Source organism: Balaenoptera borealis (genome assembly GCF_965194805.1).
Source record: "Balaenoptera borealis genome assembly, chromosome: 12".
Lineage (NCBI taxonomy): Eukaryota > Metazoa > Chordata > Mammalia > Artiodactyla > Balaenopteridae > Balaenoptera > Balaenoptera borealis.
Window position 1 is genome coordinate 88935791 of NC_138869.1, and position 13417 is coordinate 88949207.

The window sequence follows — 13417 nt, forward strand, 5'->3', positions numbered from 1 at the left end:
CACCCAGTCAATAGTATTTTTGTTATAGTAGCCAGAATGGACTGAGATAACTATCCATTAATGTGCATACCAGCACCTATATTATAGGACATGAGGCTCAAACTTCTTGAGAATGTTTTTGAGTGAACTCATTCCTTAAGTGGAACAAACCCACCTTCCTTCCACTTAAAGATCTCCACCAGCCCTTTCTTTGGATGCTGGGAAAGGTCTTTGCCAACCTAAGGTTATGACTGGGCAAGAAACCTGAGAGCTTCTGATAGAATCTCAGCCATATGCCATGACTGAAAGCTTGCTGGTGCTCAAGGCAAGTAGCTGCCCTCAATGAATCTTAACTAATTACCCTTAAAAGACTAAAGTTCCCCTTCCCCACTCACTTCCACCTCCATTATCTCCAGAAAGACACTGAGGACCCTTTGGCTAAGAATTTATACAGTCATGGCTGGAGCAGTAACCTCAAAAGTTCTCCTCATGTAGCTAAAGGGAGAGTCATGAATTAAATGAATATATGTCAGCTTTGGGTCCAGTTTTTATTTTTTCCTTCTTGTGAGCTTAGGTTGTCTCAACCCTGGAAACAAATGTTTTCTCTTTGAAGGGTGTGTGGGTACACAGCTCAACATTTGGACAATGAGGAGAAGTCTGCCTTCTTGGCTTGCCCTGTACTCCTTCCTGGGCTCTCTTTAAGCTCCCATGAAGCATTAATCCACACTGAATGACCCAGACTTAGAGAAATGTTCTGCTGGGGGCTGCTGTGGACCCCACAGTGAGACCAAACCTGTGGGGAAGGGCCAAGGTTTCCTGAAAGGTGCATGAAAATTGGCCATTATTTGTATATATGTCCCACATCTTCTTTATCCATTCATCTGTCGATGGACATTTAGGTTGTTTCCATGTTTTGGCTATTGTGAATAGTGCTGCTATGAACATAGGGATGCATGTATCTTTTTGAATTAGAGTTTTGTCTGGGTATATTCCCAGGAGTGGGATTGCTGGGTCATAGGGTAATTCTATTTTCAGTTTTCTGAGGAACCTCCGTACTGTTCTCCATAGTGGCTGCACCAACTTGCATTCCCACCAACAGTGTAGGAGTGTTCCGTTTTCTCCACACCCTCTGCAGCATTTGTCATTTGTAGATGTTTTAATGATGGCCATTCTGACAGGTATGAGGTGGTGACTCATTGTAGTTTCGATTTGCATCTCTCTAATAATTAGTGATGTTGAGCATCTTTTTAGTGCCTACTGGCCATCTGTATGTCTTCTTTGGAGAAATGTTTATCAAGGTCTTCTGCCCATTTTTCAATTGGGTTGTTTGCTTTTTTGTTGTTGAGTTGTATGAACTGTTTGTATATTTTGGAGATTAAGCCCTTTTCTGTCGCATCATTTGAAAATCGGCCATTGTTGACCCCCTGACTCCCAACCTCTGATATGTATGAGCACAGACATGCTGCTTAGCTTCTATTTGCCTCAGTTTCTTCATCTCTAAGGTGGGTGTCATGAGAGTACCTACCTCATAGGGTTTGGTGAGGACTAAATTAGTTAAGGTATGGAAAGCATCTAGAAGTACATGGCACATAGAAAGCACTTGATCAAATAGTAATTATGGATACTAATTATCTGTATGTTGGAAGTAAGGGGCACCTAAGAGGAAGGGAACCAGGTTAGGACCTGTGTGTGCCAGTGAGGGAGATCTCTGTGAGTGGTAGAATTTCTTGGGTTATGGTCAGCTCTAAGTGAACTATGCTACACTGTAATTTTTCTGAATTACCTGCAACACTTCGTTAAACCTGACATTCCTGCACAGTCTGGTATAAGGTAGGGGTGTTCTGGAAAATAAAGTGTCAGGACAGCAGAGGAATCAATCTGTCTGCCCCTGCCCCAGGGGGACTGAGTCTAGAGTTCCAGGAGTGAAGGGAGGGGGTCTGGTCCATGGGGGAGCCAGCAGCCTGCAGAGGGGCCCACAATAGTCACAGGCATAGGAGGAGGCCTCAGGGGTCCCAGATTTGCCAGAGGAAACTGTTGGAAGGGGAATGGTTGGAGGGGGTGACGGATGCTTGGGTTACCTGGGAAAGATTTTCTCCAGATTTCTTCTGTATTCCTGCCTGCTTGGCCATGTGAGTTCGCAAAGCACCTAAGAGCAAAACCCAGCCCAGGATGAGTGTTCTGGTCTTCTCCACGCAGTGAGATGAAGGTGACTATTGGCAACTCCTACTTTGACTCCAACTCATCCGGGCACCTGAGAACTACAGAAGGATTGGTGATGGGGACTCCATCCAGGATCTTGCCCTTCTCTCTCCTTCTCCTCTTTCCCCCACCCCAGTTAGAGAAGTAGTTCATCCATCCAACCATCAGGTAGAACCCTCCAAAGGTCACAACACAAAAACAGTTATCAGTGCATCTTTGTTTCCAGCTGCAGGTTTATTTCCACTTCAAAATCTATTTGTAAAAGTCACGGGACTGCCACGAATGCCACATACCATTCAGCAGAAAGCCGAAAAGAAGAGCGCAGATAGATGGACTCAGCTGCCCCACCTCCGCAGTGACTGGGGGAGGACAAGCCAAGCAGATCCTGGAGGTCAGCTGAGTCTTTAGGGGGACAGGAAAGCCCAGGGTCAAGCGGAAAATAACACAGACCCTGCGTGGGGGGCTTCCAGTAAAGGCAGGAAAACACCAGGCCATTAAAAAGAAGGCCCTCAGGTCCTCCCCTTGCCCAAGAACACCACACCATTTGTTAGAACGTTTGCCTACTGTGTCCCCAGTAGCAAAGCACAGATACAGTTTTACTAGCAGGAGCTCAGAAACACGCTAAGAGCAAAAGGCAAAGCGGTGTGGGGATTAGGGGTTGATTTTCAGCCCAAGACACAAAGCCAGCTCAGACTTCTGAATTTTTCCATCCTTATTCACATCGCAGTGACGCAAAAGAATCTCCCGGAACTTATCAAGGTCCACGCCACTGATGCTGGGCTGAGGACAATAAAAATAACATGTCAGTAGGCAAGCCAATGGCAGTCCCACCCTTTCCTGCCACCCCGCCTCCCCTCCATGTTTGCTAAGCTTAGGGGACACCCTGCCTTCTGAGAGCCCCTCCCTGGAGACAGGCCATGAGGGAGTGATTCTATCTCCTCATCCCACCAAATGTTGCCAAGGATAAGTTTTCTGCCCACAAGTTCATTTCTCAGCATGTCCCTTCAGGCAAAAGAATGTCTATTCCCACATCATTTCTCTGCAGTTCTAACAGAAAGCCTGCCTTTTTCTCAACCATAATAAAGATATTTTGCCTTAGAGCAGAGGATCGTCACCAAAATTCTGTCTCACTACACTGCTGAAAGAAGGCACATTTATTATCTCCCTGTGGGAGGTTTCTGTGCCTCTAGTTTTTAAAAGGGTTACAATGCATGAAAATCTAACTAAAGAATTATGTTGTTGAGCTAGATAGGCCCCATCACATTTATTCCAAGGGGCTATTTCAGGGGCTAAGAAGGAATTGTGAATCAGGTCAGCTAGGAAAATATTCTAAACTCAAAGGCCTGCAAAAGTGAGCAATGCTGGAACTGATTCTCCCTAGGTTATTTTATTTAATCCTCGCGGTAACTTTGCAAAGTAAATGATTATGCCTTGTTTACAGATTAGGACGCGGAGGCTCAGAAAGAGCTGAGACATCTTGCCAAGCTAGAAAGAGGCAACAGCATTTTTGATCCCAAGTCTTTTGTCTCCAATTAAGTGCTTATTTCACCAGTTCTCACTGCTCTCGTGGCGAAATCGCTGGCCTAATGAAGCTGTATGCATGGTGATGAATCTAAATTTAAAAGTCAGTGTCCGGAGAGAAAGGAAAACATCAGATTTCCAAACCCCTTGATTGTGGACTAGTTATGAGTGAGCAGCAGAGGCTCACTCTGCAGGGTTTGATTTTAGGAACTCTTGGAAGCAGCCCTCATCACCCAACCCCACCCCAAGGTTTCCTCACTTCCAAAGAAAGCTCTAGAAAACCTGCAGTAGGAAACAAAACCTTTCATTCTGCAACTAGACAGCCATATTAAGACAGGCTAATTTGCACCGTCCCACAGGGTAAATGACTGACACGAAATCTACCCCTGATAGCAGGTTTTAACAGAGCGAAGGAGGGGAGGGAACAGCAGGAACGGGGAGCCATACGGCAGAGCAAGAAGAAGAAACGCCGAAGTGGGGCAGGATTCTGGGAGATATCAGGAGGTGAAAGGGTCTGGGGCCAGAAGCTAAACCTGGCGAACTTCACTCCTCTGACGAGAATACCTGAGTGTTTGGACTAAGAGGCTAACACGTAACACATTATCAATAGGTTCTCTTTGTCGGGGCTCTAGAGGATAGCTCCCTGGGTGTCAGTGCCAGGCAGGTATAGATGTGGCCTGAGGAAACGTGGCCTAGAGGTCCTGAACACAGCAAGCTACACTCTGTGGCTCTGTATTAGAGGCTCATTTGTTGTATGGTTACAAGTGGGCATATTTGGTTTTCAGTATCCTCAAACCACTTTTGCTAAATCCTTTCTGCAGCAAGTGACACCCTGCCCCAGGATCCTTTTAGTAAATTCCCACACTTAGAAAAGACTCGGGTGGTAGTCATGTACATATTAGCATATATTAATTTGCCAAGGCATTTATGCGATACCAAACTATTCTAAGCTTTTTTTTTTTTTTTTTTTATAATTTGTTTCCTTTAAGTGAGTAGAAATATCTTAGGTTGTGTGCAGGCATGTGTTGGGGAGGCAGTTGTGGGTATGAATGTGGGTGTGTGTATAAAGGAAGTTTCTTTGGATCTTTTGAGTTGTGGGTTTTGGGTTTTGTGGGGGTTTTAAAAATTTATTTATTTTTGGCTGCGTTGGGTCTTTTTTGCTGCATGCGGGCTTTCTCTAGTTGCGGCGAGCGGGGTCTACTCTTCGTTGCGGTGGGTGTGCTTCTCATTGTGGTGGCTTCTCTTGTTGCGGAGCACGGGCTCTAGGCATGTGGGCTTCAGTAGTTGTGGCACGAGGGCTCAGTAGTTGTGGCTCGCAGGCTCTAGGGCTCCGGCTCAGTAGTTGTGGTGCATGGGCTTAGCTGCTCCACAGCATGTGGGATCTTTCCGGACCAGGACACGACCCCGTGACCCCTGCATTGGCAGGCTAATTCCCAACCACTGCGCCACCAGGGAAGCCCTTGAGTTATGTTTTTAATGCTTGACAAATCACCAGGAGTCAGGAGGACTGAATGCCACTGCTAAAAAAATGCTTGGATCACAGAAGACAAATCATTTGAAACCACTGAGGGCTTCTATTTTAATAACAAGTTGCCAATATAAATGCATGCAGGTTCTTGATCTAAGGCCTCTATGAGTCCCCTCTTGCCAACCATCTTCTTGTCAACAACAGAGAAAAGCAGATGGTGTATCTAGCAGGGAAAAGAATAAACTTTTGGAGGCCTGGGGGCAGGACCTCTCATCATCTCCAGGCAGACACCCTGGTCATCTCTGGCATCTCTTTTATTTGGTTTCCAACATTTTTGTTCACATTGCTACTTTTCCTTGGTGGGTGCTTGGAATCTTCAATGTCTTGCCTTCCCACTTTCTAGTTTAGGTTGTAGATTCTTGTGTTGATTTTCTTGCTGTGCTAAGTGAGCTACAGGCTTTCAAAAAGTCTTCTGTAGAAATTATGGTGTCTGCTCCCTCAGGGACTTGCTATCTGATCACACTGATGGAGGACAGCCTAGGGTAGCATTTTCCAGAGGTTAAAGGAAAGGGTGGGTGTTCTGGTAACCAAATAATTTTGTTAACACAAATTCAACATATGCATGATATATGACTGTACAAGAACTAAAAGGCTATAAAATAAGCTTACTTAAGGGTTATTATTGCAAACATTGGGGATCCTGACCAGGACTGTATGTTTAGAAACTGAACCAGCTCCCTGCTGACCCCATGGCATGCTCTGATAGTTGTTTTTAATATAAATCCCAGATACTGGTTTAATTGTCCTGTGGCCCTTTCTTTTTTTTTTTTAAATTAATTTATTTATTTATTTTTGGCTGTGTTGGGTCTTCGTTTCTGTGTGAGGGCTTTCTCCAGTTGCGGCAAGCGGGGGCCACTCTTCATCGCAGTGCACGGGCCTCACACTGTCGCGGCCTCTCCCATTGCGGAGCACAGGCTCCAGACGCGCAGGCTCAGTAGTTGTGGCTCACGGGCTTAGTTGCTCCGCGGCATGTGGGATCCTCCCAGACCAGGGCTCGAACCCGCGTCCCCTGCATTGGCAGGCGGATTCCCAACCACTGCGCTGTGACCCTTTCTTATAAGATGAAAATAAAGAAAATAGTCACAGGAAATGGCTCCAGCTTATGAAGCTGAGAAATGTCAGATCCTCAGTGGTCTCAATGTCAGGGTCTCAGTGACCCAATGGTCATACTTCACTACATCTTTCAAATTGTATGTGAATATATATTTAAGCAACCTGGAAGACTAGAAAGATCCAATAAAGATAGGCACCCTCAATCATCTGGCTTCAGGGGAGAACATTAGTAACTAATTACTGCGTACATACTTTTTAGCTCAACAGATCAGCCTCCTATAAACTGCTTTTGTATTACTAACCACAGTCTGACCCAACCCTTAGAAACCAGCTGTCTCATATTGTCTGGTACTGACATGGAGAAGTGCTTTTTTGTTGCCCCAGTAGCTCCACAGAAATAGAGGGGCAAGGACAAAAGTGGTGGGGATTCTCTGATTTCCCATAGAGGTGATATAAGTCCATCAAAGAGTGAGGCGGACTTTTGCCTCCAGCTCAGGTTTTTAGATGGTCATGAATTTTTCCCTTTAATTTTCTCTAGAAAAATGTCTTCTCTGCTCCGTTGCTGGTTTAGGTTTTACTTCCATCATCTCCCATTAACCTTTGGAAGCCATTGCCAAACCCAGAGACAGTTGAAAGATAATTGAAAGGATCTGTAAGGATCTGAAGCCTCTGGGCTCTACACTCAGGCAATCAGGGGCCCTCGCTCCACGGCAAAGAGGAGGCCACACAGCTTTGGAAAACAGGCTCCCCATCCCATTATTCTATCAAAAGCAACTTAAAACTCCAGTTAGGCAAGGCCTTCTGCTGTGCACCTTTAGTGTCCCATGGATAATTGCTCACTTTCTATTATAGAAGTCATTCTGGCATTAAATAGGTAATGAGTGAAATGGGATTTTAATTTAGCAAGCAGTGTAAAAGGCAATATCACACCAACACCCAGCAACTATCCTGGCTGCACAAATGTTGGTGAACTCTCCAACGGGAGCACCACGTGAGGGGGACAGAGAAGTGGCAAGGGGCCAGTTGGGATGGGACTAATGAGAGTTAGGAGGCACCCTGATAAGAAAAATCTCATCCATGCCTGCTTAACTGCAGTATGTAAACTTCCTGGAGATTTACGCAAAAATCGGTATCTGGGCATTTTTCCATGGCAAAACCCCATAGTTTTAATCAGGTTTTTCAAAAAGGTCTGAGACTCCAAAAACCGTTAATAATTGTTGCTATTCAAATTTATTGCCATCTGAGCCAATCAGGAAACGACCATTGTGTCCTATACAGACCTCAAAAGAAATCCCTAAGGATATGAGACTATGAAATTCAGTGTCTATACAGTCTCATAGAAAAACACCCACACAGGAGTTGGAAAGTACCTGTTTAACTGGATCGTGCAGCCAGTCAGTACAATTCATCAGGATCTCAAAGGAGATTGCTTTTTTAAACATTGTTTACCCTACGTGAAACAGCTCTGTGATGTAGATATAATCTAAATATCATCAGTCCCAATCACTGCCTTGCTAGGTAAAACAGCCATCTTAGGCTAGGTGTTAGAGCAGCCCCTTGGTGTAAAAAAAAAAAAAAAAAAGAGAGAGAGAGAATCCCAAGTATGGGATTTATTACATGAAATTAAAAGTTTTAGTTATTCTAATAACCAAGTCCACAGGAGAAGGACTTTCTGTAATCGAAAAATAAAGCAGTAAGATATATAGTGCCACTGTGCTCCTTTGGTAAAATAGATGACATTCAAATGATGGTAACAAGAAGCTTCTATGGGGGCTTCACTTAACTGAAACTACAAATGATCTTAAGAGAGAAGAGAGATTTTTTGGGCTTCAAAGTTTGAAAGCTCTAAGTTTGTTAAACAGACTACATCCCTAGATTTTCTCCAGCATTAATCTTTGGCCCTACTGATTCCCCAAAATAAACAGTGGAGTCAAAATGTCAACCCCAATCCATGATGGGGATGATCTACACAGCCTCGTGAAGTTACCTGGACAAGCTCCATCATGTCTTTGACAAACCCATCCACTTCTGGGCCTTCTAGGGCTCCAGTTTTACTCTGAAAAATAAAAGATCCAATCAACCAAATATCATTTTCTTAAGTCAGAAAGCTTAAAGAATAAATTATACAAATAGACCAAATCAGTATTCTTTTGTGACTGCAAACAAGTTTGGAAATGGCATGTTCCAACTTATCGTCTCTCTGCAGGATGTGAATGCTCCACATAAATCAGAAGCGCTCACTGTAAATAACTCCCTCCATTTAACCAAATGGGAAGCAGTAGTTTTGAGTTCCTTGGCTCTTACAAATAGCATTAATATGACATGTACCGACTTTATTTGCTTCCCAAATACTAGGACTCAGTTCAGACTAGTGCTAATTGAACATCCACTGATCCTTTGAAGGATAGGTTGACATTTTTAAATTTTGCTTTATGATTTAGCAATGATTTAATGAGTATCAAAACACATTTTAAATTCAAGAGAGACTAGATTGAGTGAGCATATTAGAATTACTATATGGTTCATGCATAAAATCTTTTATTTTTTCTACCCATTTTATAAGAATGCCTATAAAATATAATACATATTAACATATTTCAGTTTCTTCTCTAAAGTTCCAATTAATGATAAGTCGTCCATTCTCTTCAAGGTTTTCTAATCCTGAACCTTTAACATATTATAAAAACTCATTCCCTTACTGTATTTACCAGACACTAATACAGTACTTGCCACATGCCAGGAACTCCTCGAAGAGCTTATGAACATGAATTCATTTAATTCTCATATAAGAAGTCCATGAGGTAGGTATTATCATTATCCCCATCACTCTAATTTTATAGATAAGGAAAATGAGGCACAGAGAGGTTAAGAAATTTGCCCAAGGTCACACAGCTCATGAGCCGTGACTCAAAGCCAGGTAATTGGTCACAGAGTCCTATATACTTAAACAGTTTGCTAGACTGCCTCTTCCAGGTGATTTTCTTTTCTGCTCAGAATATGACACACAGATATCCAGTCTGATTAGTTTCAGGATCTCTTATGACCTTTCTCAACTTTCTTTTTGTTTTCCTTGCTCTGTGCATTATCCCACCTTGTCCTCAAGAAATTCAATCTCTTTGCCATACTTCGTTCTTTAGAATTATTATTTTCTCGCCTCTAAAGAAGGACCAAATGATAGTCTTATAAGAGAAATAGATTTTGTGCCAAATATGCCTGACTTTCCCCCTATTTCTTTAGGTTGGTTGTGTTTTTTTATTTGACTGTTTGCTTTTGTGTTTGAGCATACTATGATAGATAGAGACCAAGAAGGAGAAACTTTCTTTTAGCTTGGTTACAAGGAGCAAAATAGTAATAATAATGTGATTTTATTCTCTTCTCCACCATAAGTACTCCTATGTCTATTTTTACTTAGTTCTCAGGAGTTTCATAGAGAAGCTGAGGGTACCTTGACATAGCAACACACATGTGCGATTGCTGTTCATTATATAAATTTAGGGTCTGTAAGTAGGATGACCCCACATAAGGGCTAAAAAAGCTTCCTACCTAAAGATGGCCAGCACAATATATTGAAAAGGCACACTTACGACATCATAGTGAGCAAAGATTTTCTCAAAGTCCCTCTTTCTTTCTTCAGTGGAACAAGCCTGTATATGGAGAAAGCATTATGTCAATCAGCAGTGTGAAACTTCCGTTGTACAATTCTTCCAGGGTCTTAGACAACTTTTATAAACTTTGAGTCAACAGTTCCTAATCCCTTAGTTCTGACACTGAGCCTTATCAGTCTCTAGATAAATTAACGGTAATACAATTAGCTACCTTTCTTCCCTCCCTCTCAAATCTATAGAGCAACATGAATGATACAAATCCACCTAGAGAAATGCCACCACTTACATCCATTTTAAACTGGAGAAGGAAATTTTCCTGAAGAGCCAGAATCCTAAATGGGGGGGAAAAAAAAAAAAAAAGTCATCCACATGATGATCTATCAACTCTCAATTACAAGTAGATTTATAACTCTGGTGTGAGGAAATGGCAGGCAATGTCCAGGTTATTCTGCAGAATAGGGTAGGTGCTTAAAAAATAGGAATTTGTACAATATAAAAACAAATAAGGACGGGAAAGACTTTCACAGGGATTAGTAGTCACCATAGAGAGACATCTAAAAATTCCAGCAAGGTTTTAGGTACACGATCAATATGCAAAATACAGTTGTATTTCGATGTACTAGTAATGGCCAATCCAAAAGAGAAATTAAGAATACCATTCCATTTACAACAGTATCAAGAAGAATAAAATACTTAGGAATAAATATGATAAAAGAGACCTAAGACTTATAGACTGAAAACTATAAAACAATGTTGAAGAAAAACAAAGAAGAACTAAAAGTATTAAGGACATCCTGTGATCGTGAGTTAGAAGACTTAATATTTTTAAGATGGCAATGCTCCTCAAATTTATCTACAGATCCAACACAATTCCTATAAAAATCCCAGTTGCCTTTTTTTGCAGAAATTGATAATCTGATAATTGATGATCTGCAATTCATGTGGAAATGCAAGGGATTCAGAATAGCCATAACTACACTTTTTAAAAGGGTAAATTATATAGTATATAAATTATACTCAATAAAAAATTATGTATTTCTCTTTCCTGCATAACTACAATTGTACTTCAGTGGAATAGAATCAGTTTCAAAAGACTAAAGCATTGGATTTGTGTTGAATTTATAATCATGGGTATATAGAGAGAAAGGCAGAAAAAATATCATACAACAATTTGGAAAGTTTTACTCCTTTGGATGCCCAGGGTAGAGAGAATTAAGTTGAGCCAAATAGAGGGTAGAATATCCTGAGACTCTGCAAGGAATACTGTCCTCATCTATTTGCTGGCACCAAGCAGTCTAAAGTATGTTGCCAGTTAGAGGACATATACTCGAGAGGTGATTGTATAGGAGTAATAGGGCTACATTTCACAGCTGGGGGTAGAGAAAGAAGATTCCCATGTGTAAATGTTTTAAGACCTTTTGTCATTGAATTAGTTTCTTATTGCTGCTATAACAAATTACCACAAACTTAGTGGCTTAAAACAACACAAATTAATATCTTACAGTACTGGAACTCAGAAGTCTGAAATGGATTTCACTGGTGTTTCAAGGTGTTGACGGGGCTGTATTCCTTATGGAGGCTCTAGGGGAGAATCTGTTTCCCTGCCCTTTTCAGCTTCTAGAAGCTGCCTGCATTCTTTGGCTTATGGCCCCTTCCTCTACTTCAAAGCCAGCAATATAACATCTTCAAATTTCTCTGTGATTCTGATCTTTTGCCTCCTCCTTACATGTTTAAAGGTCCCTTGTTATCACACTGCACCTACCCAGGTACTCCAGAATAATCTCTTTATTTTAAGGTTTTTAATTAGCAACCTTAATTCTATCTGCAACCTTAGTTATCTTTGCCATATAACATAAAGTATTCACTGGTCCTGGGAATTAGGACATGAACATCTTTATTCTGCTTACCCTAATTGTCATTTTCAAATTCCATAGCAAATTGGTTTTAAAATAATGTAGTAACTGTCTTATTGCTTTGCATCTCAATGCCACTTAACCCTTTCTTCAGTCCAGAACTATTCATTGAATCCTCCCATGTAGCTCTCACTGCGTGAGAAGCTATTCAGGAGATTAAGACATAGTCCCTACCAGCTAGGTAGGACTATAGTAGGGGGTGTTTGTAAATCTGCAGAGGGGCTTTTTGTTTATCACAGGGATAGAATGGCCATGACTAGTGCTCTGCTTCACTGTTCAGTGTACAATTGCCATCCAGCCTGACCCTGAGGAACCTGGTATTATAGTTGCTCCCCCTAAGGGTTCTATCCATGTATTCTTTTTTTTTTTAATATCTTTATTAGAGTATAATTGCTTTACAATGGTGTGTCAGTTTCTGCTTTATAACAAAGTGAATCAGTTATACATATACATATGTCCCCATATCTCTTCCCTCTTGCATCTCCCTCCCTCCCACCCTCCCTATCACACCCCTCTAGGTGGTCACAAAGCACCAAGCTGATCTCCCTGTGCTATGCGGCTGCTTCCCACACATTTGGTAGTATATATAAGTCCATGCCACTCTCTCACTTCGTCCCAGCTTACCCTTCCCCCTTCCCATGTCCTCAAGTCCATTCTCTACGTCTGCATCTTTATTCCTGTCATGCCCCTAGGTTCTTCAGAACCATCTTTTTTTTTTTTAGATTCCATATATATGTGTTAGCATACGGTATTTATTTTTCTCTTTCTTACTTCACTCTGTATGACAGTCTCTAGGTCCATCCACCTCACTACAAATAACTCGGTTTCATTCCTTTTTATGGCTGAGTAATATTCCATTGTATATATGTGCCACATCTTCTTTATCCATTCATCTGTCGATGGACACTTAGGTTGCGTCCATGTCCTGGCTATTGTAAATAGAGCTGCAATGAACACTCTCATACATGACTCTTTTTGAATTATGGTTTTCTCAGGGTATATGCCCAGTAATGGGATTGCTGGGTCACATGGTAGTTCTATTTTTAGTTTCTTAAGGAACCTCCATACTGTTCTCCATAGTGGCTGTATCAATTTACATTCCCACCAACAGTGCAAGAGGGTTCCCTTCTCTCCACAGCCTCTCCAGCATTTATTGTTTGTAGATTTTTTGATGATGGCCATTCTGACTGGTGTGAGATGATATCTCATTGTAGTTTTGATTTGCATTTCTCTAATGATTAATGATGTTGAGCATTCTTTCATGTGTTTGTTGGCAATCTGTATATCTTCTTTGGAGAAATGTCTATTTAGGTCTTCTGCCCATTTTTGGATTGGGTTGCTTGTTTTTTTGATATTGAGCTGCATGAGTGGCTTGTATATTTTGGAGATTAATCCTTTGTCAGTTGCTTCATTTGCAAACATTTCTCCCATTCTGAGGGTTGTCTTTTCATCTTGTTTATGGTTTCCTTTGCTGTGCAAAAGCTTTTACGTTTCATTAGGTCCCATTTGTTTATTTTTGTTTGTATTTCCATTTCTCTAGGAGGTGGGTCAAAAAGGATCTTGCTGTGATTTATGTCATAGAGTGTTCTGCCTATGTTTTCCTCTAAGAGTTTGATGGT

The 13417-nt window shown here is 41.6% G+C and overlaps 1 protein-coding gene across 1 annotated transcript in view; it reads right to left on the minus strand.

Moving 5' to 3' along the window:
* Positions 1-2393: 2393 nt before the first annotated feature.
* SCGN (secretagogin, EF-hand calcium binding protein) overlaps positions 2394-13417 on the minus strand; it is a 41552-nt gene continuing 30528 nt past the window's right edge. Inside the window, exons 8-11 of the mRNA XM_082346418.1 lie at positions 10172-10217; positions 9865-9924; positions 8268-8336; positions 2394-2958 (exon numbers count right to left, since the gene is read on the minus strand). Coding sequence (XP_082202544.1) covers positions 2830-2958; positions 8268-8336; positions 9865-9924; positions 10172-10217 — 304 coding nt within the window. The 3' untranslated portion in view covers positions 2394-2829. The remainder of the gene's footprint in view (positions 2959-8267; positions 8337-9864; positions 9925-10171; positions 10218-13417) is intronic.